This window comes from Mustela erminea, chromosome 1 (genome assembly GCF_009829155.1).
Source record: "Mustela erminea isolate mMusErm1 chromosome 1, mMusErm1.Pri, whole genome shotgun sequence".
Lineage (NCBI taxonomy): Eukaryota > Metazoa > Chordata > Mammalia > Carnivora > Mustelidae > Mustela > Mustela erminea.
The window spans coordinates 51,177,629-51,196,527 of record NC_045614.1 but is presented as its reverse complement, the minus strand read 5'-3'; the positions used below and the strand labels follow the sequence as shown (position 1 = coordinate 51,196,527).

The window sequence follows — 18,899 nt, the reverse complement described above, 5'->3', positions numbered from 1 at the left end:
GAAGGCCCAGCCTGGGGTCCCCATTTGCCAGGTCTTTGGGTTTGGCTCGTATGGCACACGTCTGGGCGTATGCATGCGCATAGCCACGCAAGCGCGTACAGATGCCCCTACCGCCCACACCCTGGCTTCACACCTCCTGGGCACTTGGATGGACTGATGGGGGAGTCCCTTGCTGAGACAGTAACAAATGGGCAACTTCTGCTTTCTCTCCAGCTTGCTCAACATTACCTTTTGCGCTTTTCCCTGAGCAGACCAGAGCCAGTGAACACTTTCCACTCATCAGGTGGTAGCTGAAGGGTTGACCTTCAGCGAGTGGACCTTTCATCTACTTTCAGAGTGTTGCGATCTCTAAGCAACACTTTTGCTGACCAGGTTGTTCCTTAGAACCCATCTCTTTCCTTTCAAATTCCCAGCAAATAGTTACCCCACTGCCCAACACTAATCGAGCCAGTGGCCCAAAATCCTGGAAAGCTGTTTTACTTGGCGAAAGGGAAGATAAACCCTCAACTCCCTCCTGTCCATCTGGAAGAGAGTTGGCTGGGAAGAGGCTTGGAAAGCTCTGAGGTTTTCACTTTGCTGGGATCAGGATGAGGAGAGAGAGGGCTTCCCAGAAGTTTAGCTGTGCAGCTGTTCCTCTGGGCCCCAGAAGTCTGGGAATATCAGAGTGATTCATAATGCCAGGCGAGGACCTTCCAGCAAAGGGTCAGCAGATGTGTAGGGTCCCTTTCTAAATACTTTCCAGAAACAAACTCATTTATTTATTTAGATTCTCTGGCAAGAAGATGTTGTCATAGTCCCCAAACAACAGAAGCCACATTTTACACCAAAGTCTGCAAATAGGAAAACAGATGGGGGACAAATTGAGCCATCCCTCACTTCTTCCTAATTCCTAGAACTCATGCAGAGGAAGATGGTTCCAGCAGATTGCAGGAGAGATCTGTAATCGAACCCTTGGCCAGGTCCCAGGGTCTAACTCAGAAAAGTTGAGGGGTTTTTTTTGTTTTGTTTTTTAACTTTTAAATAAAGCCATCTGAGATGTAGTCTTCCACACCCTCTTTGACCTAGGGCCTGGGAAATGCAAGCTGTGACTGCAGACCTCCCACTTAGACATACTGCACTAAACTGCAAACCCAGCCATCTGTACTCTGGCCTTTGGCCAAGGTCAGAGGCAACTTTGTTAGCAAACTAAAAGCTTCCCCTTTCTTCCAAAACTCATTTAAAATTTGTGTGTAATGCGCTGCCAACTTGAAGTGGTTTTTAATTTAATCCTAAAGGCCCTGAGTGAGATGTTTCTATGCTATGGCTCTCCGTATCTTCCATGGTTTCCTGCCCAAGGTTAGTGTCATTTTGGATGATCCTTTGAGCAGGTCTCCTCAGCCAAGTCGCTGCTGGCCTTGCGTAGATCAATTTTTGCACATGGGCTGCAACACGGTACATTTTTTTCTCACTTTTCAGAACCTGATCTTAGAATAATGCTAGTTTGTAATCCTGTAACGTGGTGGTCTGGATGCAATAATGCACTTGAAAAGTGCATGATAGATGGGGCAGCAAATGCAAACATAAGGTTTGATTGTAATTTTTTTAGCTATAGACTGGCTTCCTTAACCTAGGTTGGCTCATCCCTGTGGTTGGGATTAGCGATGAAAACACATGAGATTCTTGTCTAAACAGATGGAACCTTATGCATACCCATGCACGGCTTCCAAGGGCCTGGCTGCCTCTGAACTATAATATCGCCACCATTTTGGATATCGACACCCACATGGTGAACATTTTAGTCACCATTCTTTTGGTCACAGCATAATTTTGAGGCCAATTCTTATGTTGCCAATGTATGTAAATTTTCATCTTGTTTGAAAGGCAGAAAGGGGACATTGGTCTCTGGTTTCTCTCTCTTCCTCTCCGTGGCTTTCTCTATTCCTGTTTTCCCTGCCTTTCTCTTTCTTTCCTTTTTGCTCTGCAACTGAGCAGCAGAAGAGATGGAAGGCTTAGGCTGCCCCACTTTCCTTGGCTGAGCTGCCCCCCTGCTCCCCACTTTGTGCCCCACCCAGCACTTCAGTAAGTCAAAATCAATTGGATGTCATGCGAAGTTGGGATAGCTACGTTTCCTTGTCAGAGATTTCTGGTCAGTACCCAGAACATCACACAAAGAAAGAAATCCCAGTGTGATTTGAGCAGTTCTTTGCTTTCTGGATTGGGTGGGAGAAATGGGAAAAGTATCCTTTCCCCCCTTCATTCCATTTTATAAACAGATGGAACCTGTTGGAGAAAGTCTTATGGAGAAAGTCTTAAAGTCTTATGGAGAAAAAAAACTCCATAAGACTTACTTTAAGAAAACCCTCCGGCTGGGTGTCCAGCCCCTGCGTTAAGAATCTCTACTTTTGCTGGCCATGGGAGTTTAATAGATAATTTAAAGCAACTGCTAGATAAAAATGAACTTCCCAATTTCACACTCACACCAGAATCTTGAAGAGGAAGAGCTGAATTCAATTCTTAGCTTCAATCACATGTTATTTGTGAGACGCTTGGAAAGTTTCTTCATCTCTCACGGGCTAATTTTCAAGTTTCAAGTGGATTTAATCAGTCTTGCCTACCTCACAGGGTTGTTGTGAGGGTGTCCTACAGTGTGAGATGAGGAAACCATCTGAGAATGTTCACAAATAGAAACCCCGAACACTAGGGAAACAAGGTGGCGCAGTTGCTATCTTCGAGTTATTCCTAATCCCAAGATTGAAGCCTGTGGCCTCGAGTCACAGTTTTTTAACTCTCTCTTTTGGCATTTGGAAACTCAAAAGCAGATCCACTGTAAGAAGTACCACCCCACGTACCCACATCCTCAAAAAATCGGTAACTGATGAAAAAGAAATGACATGGACTTAGCTAACCAAATTGACATAGATCCAAAATGGGCTCAAAATAGTCTTGCCTGTTGTTTCTTTTTAAAATTTTGGTCTGTGCTGTTATTTTGGTTCCAATGTTTGGGTGGCATGATACTTGGATTCAGCTGTGTCTTTGCCCATGCATGTCCTGGAGCTAGCAGCATTTGCTCAGTACTTAAACATGTAGGAGAAGCTCAGGAGGTTTCCCTAGATGGCTGGGCCGCTGAAGAGGACAGGCACGATAAGGCCACTGAGCAGAGGGGCAGCATGAATCTCTTTTACCTCGATTGGCTCCACAATCCATAAGATTTCTTGCCCATTCACAGAAATCGACCAAGACTTGGGGGACCAGGTCTTTGCTTGTCATATGTGGACATTACCTGTGCCAAGCTGGGTCCCCACTTGTTGCTCCCCAAATTGTGAACCAAGGCATTTGAAAATGAACTGCCTCTCTCAGTTAGGGGCCCTCCTCCTAACCTCAGAAAGCCCTTAGCCCTGGAAGGCTGGTGGCATTGAGTCAGGCCAACTTGGGTGGCGAAAGATGAGCAAATAAGCCAACACAGGTATATGCATGGTGAGCAACTCTGGAAACTGGTCTGGTGTTTGTGGCTGTTTCACTGTTTCTGGTGAACTGTGGTATGGTTTCCCCTCCCTGGAGCCAAGAGTGGAGCACAGGGAATGGAGATCCAAAAGTAAAGCAAGACACTTTCAACCTGACCCAACAGGTCCTCTGCTGGCAAGGGTTAATGGGATGGAATGAGTCCTTGGCTGGAAATGAACAAGTGCCCTAAGGCTCTGTGACTGGCCTTAGTTTGGGTCTGGCTCTGCCAGTTTCCCTCTTGAGGTCTCGGTTTCTGCCTCTGTAAAATGGAGCTTTCTGAACAGGGTGGAGCTAACGTTGAGTGTGATAATGGATTTGAAAGTGCTTTAATCAAAAGTGTACTTGACTAAAGCACAGGATATAATCATTACCCTGGGTTACCCTGGGACCCCCAAAAAAGCTGTAGCCTCCCTCCAGGCATCAGTTTCTCCATCTCTAAAATGAGAGTAATAATTGCCTGGCTCTTAGATCAATGCAATAAAGATTAGTCAAGTGCATTTGAAATGCCAAGAGGCATTAGAAAGATCAGTGCCCTGGTACATTGGGACTTGAGACTTGGTGATGAATTTAAGCCAAATTAATGAAAATTAACCCTTCCAATCATCATTGAAAGTCTCTTGCTTTCTCAGGCTACAGATTACATCTTTCTCCCCTGGTTCCTCCTCCATCTGGTCAGCTTTGCGGGATGACAGCCTCTGATTGGAGTTACAATGGTTTCCTGGCTACATACTATTTCTCCCCTGTGATCCAGAATACATTTGTGTTATATGAGCGTTGCTCCTGCCTAACATTGTGGGTAAATTAAGATCCCCTTAAACATCCAAAGGCCTTCAGATGGAGCATTGGACACCAATGTGCTGGGGTTCAAGGGTTTCCATTTGCATTTTGTGTTCTCCTCCAGTCACGGGTTTTAAGAGCATCTTTCCCAGTTGTTATGTTTGCAATCGTTGCTTTCTTGTTTTCTTTTGTTCCGTTTTCCCTAGGCCCCCCTGTCTTCCCCCTAAACCACAGAAAATGAGGAGACCTAGGCCTCTCTCAGTGTGTAGCCATAAACTATTTAACGGCTGTATGGAAGCGTTTATTAAGGTACTTGCTGGGGAGCTACGGAGTCCGCGAATGCGCCCAATGTAATGGCAGCCTTTCTCCACCTCCTCCCTTTGGCCCACAGCCCTGCCCTGACCAACCAGAACTTTCACTCATGCCCTGGGCCTGGCCCTGGGGCAAGCTAGTTCCTAAAGCAGCTTATTCTTATCTTTAATAAGGGCTTCCAAGCGGAGCTGCTTTTGTCTCTGACCAGTTGATTCTAAGTGCTTTCCCTGGTTAAGATCCCGATGAAGCCCATGAAGTCCAAGCAAGGTTGAAATGCCAGCACCACTGTAGCCCCTGCCAGCCATGCTCTCCTGCTTCAGGAACTGCGGTCCTAGCAAGCCCCAGGGACAGTTCGAGAAACCACCTTACCTTGCTTCGCATCCACGCCTCCCAAGAGGTGATTAGTTGGAAGAAACACAAAGAAAATCCCTGTGGTTAACTGTGTTTTTATACAGGTATTTTTTTTTTTTTTTGGTTGAGAATATACAGAGAAAGGAAACACATAAAATTTTTGAGAGAAAACTCTCCCACCGTGTTTTGCTTCTTGAGGTAATCCCTTTAGAATTCCACATGCATCCCGTACATCCTAAATTAAAAATGAAAATGTCTGAGCCCAGTGAGTTTGTCTTTTTCTTGCCTCGTAGAGGCAAGGGGCACAGGATCAAGGCATCCCAGAGAGAACAAGTGACTCAAGGCAACCGAAGCTGGCCAGAGAGTTGAAAAGGGCAGCAGGTGGGGGAGATGCTTGAGGAACATGAGCTAGGGGAGCAGGGGAAAGGACCCCTGCCAGTTATTTGAGAACCCTCCATTATCCAGTGAAGAGACTTTCTGCAGAAAAGAAGACTGGTGTCAGTCAGGAGAAATGTTAATGTTCTCGGACTTTGCTGATAATTGTGGAGCCATGGAGGCTGCCCCTGCTCAGGAACTCCATCCTATGTCTTGACATACTGTTCGCAGGACTCCCAGGATGGAGTTCAGCGGGGGGAGGAAGGGGGTGTGTGCAGCAGGCAGACATGGAACTGGGTAGGCAGAGCCAGCAGCCTGGGTCCCACAGCTGTCTTTGCCTGTGGGCTGAGTTCTAGGGAAGGGACAGTAGGGAAAGGGGACGGAGGAACAGTAGGGCACCAATGGGGACTGTCTAGGGGCAGGGAACAGCACGGGCTGCTTCAGGCTACCTCAGAGGAAAGAGACATGGAAGATCCCCAAAGGAAGGTTGCTGCTGGGTCCATCAGGAAAGAGGTACTGTTTGGAGGGAAGCCCGAGTGAGCAGTTTGCCATCTAATAAGTCATGGGAAAATGGGTCAAGAGACCTTTCTTTATCTTCCCTCCTGTCTCCACCAAGACTTCATCTCATTCACCCTTGCCCTTGGAAAAGCTGCTCTCCATAGCCAGGATGGGACTGAAGGACACATAAGCTATTCTCTGTGCCCTCAGGGAGTGTATGGTGTCGCCCAGGAAGTTTTCAGCATGGAAAGCTGAAGGATTAGGCGATTCAGGAAGAGCCATCTGTAAATGACCCATGGAATCCAGTGCTGCGAGAGCTCAGAGCATGAAGAGCCATGACCCCTAGAGTGCACGAGGCTTCCAGCGGGTGGGTAGGGACAAAGTGGAGAGGAGCAGGGTGAGAATCCCTGAAAGAAGGACCACAATGAATGAAAGCTCTGAGACAGGCATGCCTACCCGAGTTTGCTCAGCTCTTTGAAAACGGATGACCAGTCCGGGCACTTGGAAGGAACTGACTCTTATCCAACAGGACACGAGAATTAGGTCTTCTGTTTAATGTAATAGTCTTTTAATAGAGAGCTGCTACATAAAATGTGTGACTGTCAGACCATCTGACTCCATCCCTCGTGATAAACACATCAGAACTTCAGCCACATGTTTGCCTCTTGGAGGAGGTAGTCACCTTGGGAAGCCACATTCTTACTCTAACTACATCATCTTTGGTGCCATTGTTCAGTTTTCTTTGGAGCCTGTAGCATGGCCTTGGTCGGTGGTGCCAAAATTTCATATTAGAGTGGACAGTCTGGCCATTGGAAGGAAAGGTGCTATTCAATTCTGCTTTGCAATGCCGCTGAAGGCACAGAATGGCAAGAGGCATGGGCTAGAGTAGGGCTGGGTGACTGGCTCTGAAAAGCCACTTAGTGTGGGTCATGTGGTGGAATAAGTCCTCGAGGGACTAGTTCAAAGAATAAACACACTCATGTGACTGAAAAAAAAGTATATTTGTTCAACACGATTGCATTTCTTCATAGTCACACTATACATTTACCACATACGGTCAGGCAGGTAGCAAACGCTTCCATGTGCCGGCTCTGGGGGCGGGGGGCAGTGCAGAGACAGACTCGCAGGCAGCAGGGGCTCACCCTCAAGGACGATTAGCTTTCCAGAGAATGAAAAGGCAGTTTTAATATATTCAGCCCTTCAACCTTTGTGGATGGAATTTAATTTTCTCTTATGATTCATGTGCTCTCTGGGAGAAAACTGCACCAACGAAGAATGACTGGCTTTGAAGTGCCAAACCTGTGAGAGGTTTTTCAGTAAAAGGACATTGCTGGAACTCTGTGATGATGAGGGTATCGTGGGACAAAGCAGCATCCCCAAGTTAAGAATGACTGATACATCGATAGATTTCTGGGATCATTGGAATTGGCCCTTTACAAAATCCTTCATTTCCCCCCCCCTCAGACAGAAGGAAACCCAATTTTTCTTATAAATTTTGAGGCCCATTTAAATTTTATTATCAATTTTGGGAGGGAGATTCCCCACCTTCTTTCTATTGATTACCTACCTCATAACTGTGTGACAAGATTAAATGAGCTAATCTGTGCGTGTTTCCAGAGCACTCCTGGCCCAGAGTAAGCACTATGGAAATGCTGGTCATCACTGTGGTCATAAGCTTTTAGGACATTGCTCATAGAGTCCCACCTGACAGGCTGTTTGCTCAGTTCTAGGAATCAGGTAGGTTTAGCCAATGCTGGGGACTGGACAGGTGACACCGGCCAAAAGGCGTGCCACCTCCGCTTTTTCAGGTCAGCCTCTCAAGGAGCCCAAATGAAATAAAGCTCATACCCCAGAGCCTGGCCTGCTGCACATACGGAAGAAAGAATCCATGGAGCTCGCCTGAAAATGGGTGGCTTTGTGACAGTAAAGCCTCCAGTTCTACCTACAAGACCATAAAAGCATTTTGACCCCCTCCTGCCATCCCCCCCACCCAGGCTTTTCTCTGCTTTGGGATTCCCTGAGGTATTCTCAGTGCCACTGTGAGGGTCAGGGAGTAAGAAGGAGAGCAAAGCCAATGAGCACCCAGGAAAGCTACCTGGGGCATTTGGTCAGAAACCATGGAAGCTGTTTGAAGTTGGAATCAGGTGGAATCCTGTCAGGTTGTAGCCAGAGGACACCTCATAAACACAATCTTGGTGAAATTCACTTGGTGAAATGAGGTTTCCCGAATTGACTTGCAGGGCCAGTGTTACAGTAGATGCCTGAAGGTGTGTGTCCCTCCTTCTTGTGGGCAGCTGGGCTAACCTTAGGTGTCTTAGGTGGGCCCTTGCCCATTGGTGAGTGAACAGCCCCTGTGTTGAGGAGAAGCTAAAGGTGGGACAAGGAACAGGCTCTGTACACACCATCCCTGTGCTTGCCAACAACTGATAGAGGCCCCTTTGCCACCTGGTGTCCAAGGCAGGCACCCGGCAGGCTGGCTGGGGGCAGGGCGCAGAGCCCCTACGAGGCCCTGAGGTGCAGGGGCAGCCCTCCCCACCGGCAGGCTGTTTGGCCATCACCCCAGGACCATTGCTGGCTGCCATTGCATTTCCGCGTTCACGGACTCTGAAGGATCTGCTTACTCTAACTGATCTTACTCCTGCGTAATCTTTTCTTTTTCTCCTGCTCTGCTGCCTGTTTATTTTTTGTTATCAGAGGAAGAAGAAATGCTCGAACCAGGAACCAGGTATTTACTAGAAAGGTCCGTTAGCCCCGTTCAACTGGATGGAACCTGTCTTTAGTACTGACTTCTAGAGCAGGGCCCACCTTGCGTATAGCCACAGGGTCCATTTTATCCTCTCTCTGACTGTTGTTAACTAAGGAGAGGCTTCACAGATGGGGTGTGGAGGAGCCACAAAGGCATCGAAATTCGTGGGGTTTTTCTGTCTCTTACATGAACATATTACAAGTGCCTTTTTTCCTCATCTGAGGAGATTAGTAATTTAATTTGGCCCCTTTTACAGAAAGTTTAAAAAAGTATTTTGTGCTCTTCAAGTGATTTGGAATAATAGAGCGATCAACCAATTATGGAATCCGAGAGAAAACTACCCGTTGCCCAGCTCTTTGTGGTTGTGGGCCTGTCTAGGAAGATGCAATTGAAAATATATTCATACCCCCTGCCCTGCGTAAGTTTAGAGCTGTGTCTTATTCAGCCTTTTTGACTAAGGTTGGCCACTCAGTGGTCAGTGGCTGACGTTAGCTGTTTCTAGAACTTCTCCTTATAACACCTTTATTGTTGAACAAAGTATCCATCTGGATGTTTAGGTTGTAACCTCAGGAGTAGACCTGACCTTCCTTTCTCAGAGCTCAAAAGGACCCTTGGGGGCCATCCTTGCTTCCCTTAGTGCGTTCTTCTTATTTCAAGCATCAGGTACTGCAGTGCTAGAAGGAGGTCTCAATCCTGCCTTTTTATCCTTGAGCACTGGGAGCATAGGGTTGAGTGGGACAACGTGGAGGGGAAGGCGAAGCACTCTTCAAGAGCGAACTCCAGCCCTCTCCGAGCAATGGGTTCCCTCCCCTTCCCAGATGTGCCTGCCAAGCCTTCTGAGCCCTGATTTCTTCCCAGCTAAGTAAGAAGACAGAGCATTTCTTTCCAATTATCATAGCTATGCCTTTTTCTGCACCTAACTGAAGACCTTCTGTTTTAACTGTTTGTGGAGACTTGAGGATTAGCAGCTCTTTGCTTATTTTCCAGCTAATCCGATGGTACTAATATTCTGGCTTGAGTTCATAATCTGTGTTTGCAGTGTCTTTTTCCCTGTGGTGGCTGCCGAGCCCAGTACAACTCACGACTGTTTCTCTTCAGGACTCAGGACAAGCTATCCCGCTTGTAGTCGAGAGCTGCATTCGGTACATCAATTTATACGGTAAGCGCAGTCCCGGGGCGTGTTCTCCGCTCTCTCCAGAGCAGGCGCAGGGCTGTCCTCACAGGAAATGAGGTTTTAACCCGTCTCAGAGGATTTCCCATTACTGCCCTGCTTCCTAGAGAGAAAGCGCTTCTTAGCACAGGTGCTGTGCTGAGTGCCTTTTTGAGCCTTGTGTGTCTGGGGACGAAGGTGTCCGTGAGAAGACCGAGGAACTAGGAAAACGAAGGATCAAGGAGGGCATGGGTAGGAGAACCGTTTCAGTTCCTTCATGCCTCCCACCCCACCTCAGGGGTCTGTGTTTTGAGCACTGAAGGTAGTTGGGCAGTGAATGGTCAGTTAACTGGCTCTAGTCAGTTCCAGAAAGGAATTAGAATGTCTGGGATGTGCTAACCATGGTGTCGCCAGCGCTGCCCTTGGGCTTCCATCTATTCATTCATTTGCTCCTCTAAAAATTGATTTTCAGAGTTCAGAGCAAGCACTGTTCTGACAGTGGGTATACAGGCATGAATAAGACAGGTAAGGTGCTGGCTCTAAGTAGCTTACATTACCAGTTAGAAGGGCAAGGAAATAAGCAGATAAAGAAATCATATAACTTCAGGTAGTGATAATGCCAAGGAACTAACAAAAAGGGGATAGAGAATGGCTAAAGGGTGGCAGGGCTGTGTTTGGCTAAGATGGTAAGTAGAAACGTCTCTGAGGGGCTGATATTTGAGTAGAAGCAGCCAGCTGTGCCCGGCAGGTGTAAAGGTCTAATATGGGAAGGAAGACAAGTGTGACTGAATGGGAATATGTTGGGGGTGGTGGGATATAAGACACAGGAGGTAGAGATTCAAGATTGGTTAGGAAAGACAGAAACATGTTTTTATTGAGCACGTACTATGTACAAACCAAACTTGGACTAAAGCCTGCCATTTAGAGGTAAACACTTTCCTAAATTTTAATGTGAAGGGTTGTTTTATATAGAAAAACTAAATGTGAGGGTGAAGATCACAGTCACCCCACGAATTCCCATTCAAGATGAGAGAGGCCCTTTAATTCCTTCAATTCTATAGGTTACTGTTCAGCCCCATAGATTCCGATCCGCATTGTTACTTTATATCAGCTGTTGGGGTGGCCCCCTTGTTATGGCCTTGCAGAAGCACATAAGAAAAAGATTCCTTTTCTTTGATAATTTAATGTCCCCCAAGCTCCTCGGTCCCAGGCCAGCATGCACTCTAGACTCCAGCTTTTCCTGGAAGGAAGAAGATGTCTGAATAGGCAGAGGGTGGGAATGGTCAAGTGAATGATATTGGTCATTGTTGTTCAGAATCTCTGTGGCTGTTACATTGAAATGGCATTTGTAAACTCAGGCCAAGCTCCTTGGTGCCAGTGCCCCTGGCATACTTGATAGGCAAAGTGCACCTCGGCTAGACTGGAAGTTGTTATTCACTGGTCCAGTGTTGATATCAACCTCTTATGGCCTTTTCCTTCAAACCCCAACAAGAGATCACAGACACATGAAGCAGGATGGTGCAGAGTATTTTGGCCAGATGAAGTTAATTGCAAAGGCTACTTTTGGGCTTCTCTCAGGAGATCTTTACTGGGAAAGACCCTTGTGAAGAGTGGTAGGAGAAAGAGACAAGCAACGGGGAGAATCATGTGTGCCCAGCAGTCTGATGAGCTCAAGGCATCATGGCATTTTCTGTTTGTTTGTTTCTTTTAGGACTCCAACAACAAGGGATCTTCCGAGTTCCAGGATCTCAGGTTGAAGTCAATGACATAAAAAATTCCTTTGAGAGAGGTAGGTGCAGAGTCACCATCTCAAGCTTGTGTCTAGAGGAAGCCAGGACGGGTGTTGCTGTGTGTCTCAGAGCCAGCAATGTGCTGGGGCTGGCTCGTATCGATATCTCTTTCCGGCTACATTCGGTGCTTTCCCCTTGGTAGCTTGAAACCAGCCAAGGCAGGAGTATTTACACTGCAGAAATTGGCAAATGCCAAAGATCTTTGTCTTTTTCCGTCTAAAGAGTTGGCTGTGAAACATTTACCAGCACAGCTCTCTCTAGCGACTGTACAGTAGTTGCTGGGAAAAAGGGAAAGCATGTGAAATTATAATGTGAATCAAAAAGGCTGCTGCTTTTAAAAGAAAAGTTGGAAGAATACAGATAATACTGAGTGACTTTTAGAATATCTTAACTTTTTTTTTAATGTAAAATCTTGGCCAAAAAAAAAAAAAAAAATTGAGGACCCCAATCTGAACCCATTTTCCTGTAATATATCATGTCCCAATTTACAAAGCATGTTCTTACCCCTCCTTCTACATAATCTTCCTAATAGTTTTGGAAGGTATTTGGTTTGTCCCTGTTGGCTGTGCTCCGAGCAGGCCTCTCCCCTAGTTCTAGCCCTGGAAGTCTCCCTACTTATTATCCAGCTTCCTCTGGAGAGGGTGCCTCCTGAGCAAACTCATCCCTTCACTGTTCCCCACAGTTCTATCTGTGGCCTGGAGTGGAGGAAGCACTCTGTGAGCCTCAGGCAGTCAGTGCCATGGCCCCCAGCACAGACCTCTGTGGCCCTTGGCACTCTGGCTTTGAACCTTTGAGAGAGGTAGGTGCAGAGTTCGGGTTCGGAACGCAGGATTTGACTGGATGTGGTGCTTGATGGCCTCCTAATGTCCTGTGGAGCTTCTGTTTTAGAGTCTGCTCCAGGATCTTGCTGAAGGAGCAAGAGGAGCTGAGGGATCTTGGGCGCTGAGAACCAGGGAGCCCCAGAATTCCCCTGCTACAAGCTCCTCCTTATGAGTTTATTGCCATCCCAACAAGCATGCATTCACTGGGCCCTTACTGTGCCAGAGCCTAGAAATACAACAGGAGCAAAAGATAGTCATGACTAGTAGGGAGCCAGTTTAAGCAGACAATGGAGTAAGTACTAGGTGGTATGGGAACCCCTAGCCCAGCTTGGTTGGGGTGGGGAGGAGTAGTAAACCCAGAGGAGTCTTCTTGAATGGAAAAGGAAATGCCCAAGCTGAGGCTTAAGGAGTAAGAACCAGAAAAAGTGGGGAACGGTCATTCCAGGCTAAGGAAATAGCATATGCAAAGGCCTGGAAGCAAGAGGCATCTCCCATCAGCCTCCCTGATGGAAGTATTAGTCATTATTCTCTGAGCTTCTCTTGACAACACTGGACAGCCCAAACCAAAGTTTTGTCTCTTCATTTCTCCCAACTCCGTAGCACCCCTGCTGCCCTGTGTTCATTGTAAATGAACAGAACCGGGTCTGGAATCTTTGTTGGTTCCATCTTCTTGGTCTCATTGCATTACAGAATTCCTTAAATCTCATGGGTAAATTCACTGCACAGGGCCTCCAGCCTGGCAATTGCCCCTGCCTCGAATTTCCCTATTTCCCTAGGTTCTGTGAGTAACTTTCTGATACCAGGCAGCCTGGAACTAATCCTGCCCCAAGAGCACCGCTTTCTTTTCTTCTTGAATGTGATTTTCTGAGATCATTGCCTTCTGTCCCTTGCTTGGGTGCCTGCTCCAAATAGGCCTTGGATCACTTTGGGCAGAGCTCCGCTGCGCAGAGCCCCACTGGGTAGAGATCACCTGACCCAAGTCTCAGCAGCAAAAATGTTTTCTGCTTTTTCCTTGTCTCAAGTATGCAAATTGGCTCACCCCCTCCCTCTCTCCCTCATTCCAGAATGAATCTCATGTTTGCAGCAGCCATATCTTTCTGCTCTGCCTGAACCTGTGGTGAACTGTGGCTTATTCTAAAAACAAACAAAAACAAACAAACCGCTCCTGGTATGTCTTTTTTAGAAAAATCCATTCCTGGCTTCTGTGGGCTCGCTGCTGCCCAGATTTCCCGGTTACTTTTTCTGCTTCTTGAAGTTCACCAACCAAGTGCCCTGGGTTTGGCTCCTTACTCAGCTAACCCTCAGGGTCACCTCCCACCTCACCTGAAACTGGTATTCTTCGCACCCCTGCCGCATTTCTTCGCACTGGGCAACCAGGTGACCGAGGCTAGGGATGCTCAGTATTTCTCTCCTCACCCGCTCTTCCATCCCACACACTCTAACTTGTGACTGAATTTTCTTTTTAAACCAGTGCATTGTGCATTTTTCCTTTCTTCCTTTTATTTGTTAAAAGGTAAGTCCCTCAGTCCTTGCAGGGTGCCTACCCTGTCCCATTTGTTCAAGGAGATTTGGGTCTTTCTATTCCTTGGCCCCTTCCTTCTCTCTTGGGTGAACTTCTTGCCTACATTTCTTTCTTTCTTTCTTTTTTAAGATTTTATTTATTTATTTGAAAGACAGAGATCACAAGTAGGCAGAGAGAGAGGAGGAAGCAGGCTGTCTTCCGAACAGAGAGCCCAATGCGGGGCTTGATCCCAGGACCCTGGGATCATGACCTGAGGACCTGAGCGGAAGGCAGAGGCTTTAACCCACTGAGCCACCCAGGCACCCCTTGCCTACATTTCTTGTATGAGGCTGTTGAAAGGAGCACAGATCCGTTTTCTTTAAGGTTCTGAAAAATTACAACATGTAGGAAATTCATTCTTGACTTATTATCCCTAAACCCACTTTCTTTTTCTTCTGACATGAGCCAGCCAGGGTTTTAGTTGAGGCGGAAATGATAATGATATGATTTTTTTTGCTGTCAGTAAGCCTTAAGCTTATGCAAGTTTTGAGCTCTTTCTGCAGTCTGGCAAAACAAAGGCAAAACCCCACAGGAGGATAGGAAATCAGTAGCCCTGCCATGGAGAGAGCCATGCTTTGCTGTTGTCTCTCAGGCCCGTTTTCCTGGGAAAACTCTTTTTTTTCCTCCCCACAGACCTATCCGCTGTCCCCTTTGTATGCAACAATGAGAGAGCTGCCAGGAGGCTTTCCTTATGTGGAAGGTGACTGGAAGGGGAGTCAATGGCCTCTCACCTGTGCAGATCAAGATAGGGTTTGGATCTGAGGCTGAAGTCATGGCATGTGGGGTCTCACACATTCTCGCCCTGGCCCTTCAGAAATCTAAATCCTGTCCCAGGGAGAGGAGTATAAAAGGGAGATGCCGGGAGGAGCTGTCCTGTTGAGGAGCCAAAGATGGGGCTTAGGAGAACCTGTGGCCACAGAACTAACTGTCCTTGTATGAGAGGCCACCTGTGAACTTCCTGCCATGTACCCCATCTGGTGGCAGGTTTCCTGAGAGCCTGTGAGCATACACTGTGTTCACACTCTGCACCGACAGCCCTGCTGTCAAGTCTCCCGCAGTGCCCGGTGACCTGGCTAAGAGGGCACTGCAGGCAGGGCTGCTGGGTAACAATCCCTCCTCCCCCAGGAAGGTAGCAGCCCAGTGTGAATACAGCTTTCTCTCAGACTTGCCTAGAGTTTAGCTTTCTCCTGGAGAAAGCCACCATTCCCACAAACTGTCCTCCTCATCCTGAGGTCTGGAATTCTGGTTGTTTCTGGAACCAAAATTGACTTGCCCTGCAGAGAGCCAAAGTCTTGGGCTAGGTGGAGAGAATATTTGGAATATTTGGATGGTTCCTTTCATGGACTAAGTGCCTTCAGGGTGGAAAAGCAAGATCAAATGGTGTGTGTGCGTGTGCGCGCGCATGTGTGTACACACAAGCACGCGCGTGCATACATAGGTAGTATATATGTGTATATATAAAGTCCATATGTGGATCGTGCTTGGTGAGGGGAGCTAATATGCACTGTGGAGAAGAAAAATCCATGTGCTTTTGAATCATGAGAACCCAAAGGTCATATGGGCTAATACATAGAGAAATAGCTAATTGCAGTCCAAAGGTTTTGAACTTTTCTGGTCCTTCAGAGGGGCTTCAAGGAGTACTATAGGAACAGAGAGGGGGCTTGCGGGGAGGTATGGACCTCTCCTCCCAGCTCAACTAAGACAGCTTTGTTTTATGTGTGGAGCATTCAGAGAAACTTTTTTCTTGAGAAAGAAAAAGAAAAGGTTGGGATTCTACTCTAAAGGAAGGAAGGTGGAAGAGAGGCATGGAAGCAGACAGACAGACACTGGTAAAAAGAAGAATATCTCCCAGGCATTATGAGCCCTGGGAGCTGCTGGTGTCTGTTTTGACAGTGAATGTGGCCAAGTTGTTTTGCTTGTTGGGCCTCAGTTTTCTCACTGGAGAGAACGGTGGTATTGGAACCACACCTTCCTCAGTGCCAGGCAATGCTCTTGGGAGGATTAAGGGAGATCATGTGTGCGAATGTGCTTCTCACTTGAGAAGTGCTATATCAGTATAGGCAGTGCTTTTTTATGTTTTCTCTCGTCTTTCCTCACAAGGAATTCTCCTGTTCTCTGGGGGTATCTGAGAGGTTGGGCTATGGAACGTCGGTGTCTGGCAGCCACATACCGTCATTCAGGCTGGGCATGGAGTGGGGGTGCTCAGCCAAAGAGGGCAGGTGGGAGCATGAGCTCTGGTTCATGCTCTGTAAGCCACAGCACCTGGTTCAGGAACAAGTGGGGGGTGGGGGCCCTCTCTCATTTGCAATGAAGCGTGTTGGGGCTAGCAGAGGCCCTGGCAATGACAGGCGTTCTTTTCCTACGGAGGTGGAGTAAAGAGATCCAAGTATGAATATCCAGCTCTGCTCTTCGCTGCTTGCCAGTCTTAGAACATTCTGTGGGCTGTTCTGGGAGAAGGAGGAAAAGCTCGTTGTGCAGACATCTGTCAGCACCTTCAGAGAGGGGGTGGATGGATTGCTCTGTGTCTCCTTTCACCTCCTCCACGGGAAACTTAGGGGGATCGAGCTGAACAGCCCAGGATGAGGTATCATTTTCCCTGTCCAATGGGGGGAAAAATAGAAAGATTGACAGCATTCTATGGTCATGGCTGTGGGAAAAAGCCATTCTCCTGTGTTGCCAGTAGGAGTGTAGAATGGCGCCGCCCCAGTAGGACAGAATTTGGCTATGTTGAATGAAATGTACCCTTTGACCCACAGTCTCACTTCTAAGACCTGACCAGAGATGCACCTCCACAAATATAAAACACACACACAGGATTATTTGTTGTGGCAATATTTGTAAGAGCTAAAGATTGGAAAGAAGTCACATGTCAATTCATAGATTAATTCAATCCATAGACTTAACCATGGTTAAGTCATGGTGGACCAGTGAAATAGAGTATTTTGTAACCATTAAAAAAAAAAAAAAAGCATGAGGGAGATCTCTAAGAACTGATATGGAGGGATTTCTAGTATTTATTGTGAAGTAAAGAAGCAATATGTTGCAGTATTATATACTACTTACATTTTCTGTAAAAAAAAATAGAGGGAAATAAAAATTCTCATATATATATATTTGCTTATTGTGGGAGAAGAAAACACAGGGCAAACCAGAAGTTGATGAAAATGGTTAAATGTAAGGTGGGAAAGGGAAAGGAGAAGAGTAGGACTTGTCTGGATGTAATTTTTTATCTAGTTTTGACTTTTGGACAATGTAACTGCTTTATATTTTTAAAACTGCAAAATTTTTAAGAAAGGAGTTCTTTAAAAAAAAGTCAGTCCCGGGAGCACCTGCGTGGCTCAGTGGGTTAAAGCCTCTGCCTTTGGCTCAGGTCATGACCCCGGGGTCCTGGAATCGAGCCCCGCATTGGGCTCTCTGCTCGAGAGCCTGCTTCCTCCTCTCTCTGCCTGCCTCTCTGCCTACTGCCTCTGTGATCTTTGTCTGTCAAATAAATAAATAAGGTATTAAAAAAAATCAGTCCCTAAAATTAAACAGAAATAGAAACAAGCTATGTATCAAATTGATCATCACAAAGAGAGTAACTTTTGAAAATGTGCTCTGGTCATATATTTTTGACAGCTTTATTGAGTTATATACCATAAAGCTCACCCATTTTTAAATAATACAGTTCAGTGGTTTCTAGTATGTGTACAATATACTAGAATTGTGCACATCACCGTAATCCAATTTCAGAAATTTTTCTTCATCCCCAAAAGAAACTTTGTACCCACTTTGTACCCACAAGGAGTAGTTACTCATGAGACTCTCTAAACCTCAGCCCCCCACCCTAGGCAACCACTCATGTTCTTTCTGTCTTCTGACCACTCATTTTTAGCAGGATATTTTCTTTCTTCTTAATTTTTTTTAATTTTTTTTGAAGATTTTATTTATTTATTTGACAGAGAGAGATCACAAGTAAGCAGAGAGGCAGGCAGAGAGAGGAGGAAGCAGGCTCCTGGCTGAGCAGAGAGCCCGGTGCGGGGCTCAATCCCAGGACCCCGGGATCATGACCTGAGCCAAAGGCAGAGGCATCAACCCACTGAGCCACCCAGGCGCCCCTAGCAGGATATTTTCTGAGGACTAACCCCTTGCCCCCCAAACAAAAACAAAAGCCCTGCAAAGAAATCTTAAATTTTATGTAGGAGGTTTATTGTTAGTGGTGATATTGCTATTAACATTTCAAAACTATGTTATGTATATTATAGAATAAGGCAGATATAGAAGTACATTATTAATGTGATTCAGAACCATGATTTTTCACTAAGCAAAGTGAAATACAAATATAAAATAAATGAAGATAAAGCAAATGTTGAATCTTAAATATGAATTGGAAGTAACTGTGTAGACTCATGAAAAAAAAAATATGTATTCTCCCTCTACCCCCTGAAAGGTTTAGGAGCTCTTTATAGCACTCCTGTACCAATGAGCACACCTGGAACTTAGTTCTTGGTCTCTAAATGCCATTCCCTACAAAAAGCAAACAGAACTCCTTAGAGAAATGTTTGATTCCAGAACTGGGTCAGGGGAAGTATAAAGTGATGCATGAGTATCTTTTATGCCAGAAAGCAAGGGTATGCTCAGTGGAGGTCACCTATAAAGGACATTTGTCCCTGGCAAAATTGGGGATAATCTGAACATCCCAAAGAATAGTGATGATAATGGATTATAACACATTAAATTAAAAATTACAAAAACAATCCCAGAAAGATGTTAGATAAAAATAATAATAATGATGATAATAATTTAAAGGGAGCATGGGGAAGCCTCTTCTTTATGGAAGAATGCTAACGAATATAGAAGGAATGACAGAATTAGAAATTCATCATTTTGTAACCCCAGGAAATTAATTGATTTAGGCTAAAATCATCACTGGAGGTTAAAAGCACTGGGTGAAACATGTTGAGCACAATGACTTACGCATAGATCACTTGTTATTTTCAAAAACATTTTATATTTAACACCTACTATTGCAAAGGGGAAAATAGATTTTATAGTGCAG

At 46.1% G+C, this 18,899-nt stretch overlaps 1 protein-coding gene across 5 annotated transcripts in view; it reads left to right on the top strand.

Moving 5' to 3' along the window:
- The window catches only part of SRGAP3 (SLIT-ROBO Rho GTPase activating protein 3), a 253,286-nt gene that overhangs the window by 204,005 nt on the left and 30,382 nt on the right, over positions 1–18,899 (top strand). For 2 of the 5 annotated variants that reach the window (XM_032326246.1, XM_032326266.1), the window contains exons 12-15: positions 1,972–2,058; positions 8,488–8,518; positions 9,638–9,698; positions 11,401–11,478. In XM_032326246.1, coding sequence (XP_032182137.1) covers positions 1,972–2,058; positions 8,488–8,518; positions 9,638–9,698; positions 11,401–11,478 — 257 coding nt within the window. Of the gene's footprint in view, positions 1–1,971; positions 2,059–4,463; positions 4,567–8,487; positions 8,519–9,637; positions 9,699–11,400; positions 11,480–18,899 lie in introns of those variants that run through there. The other 3 variants (XM_032326257.1, XM_032326255.1, XM_032326273.1) reach the window with 3 other exon arrangements.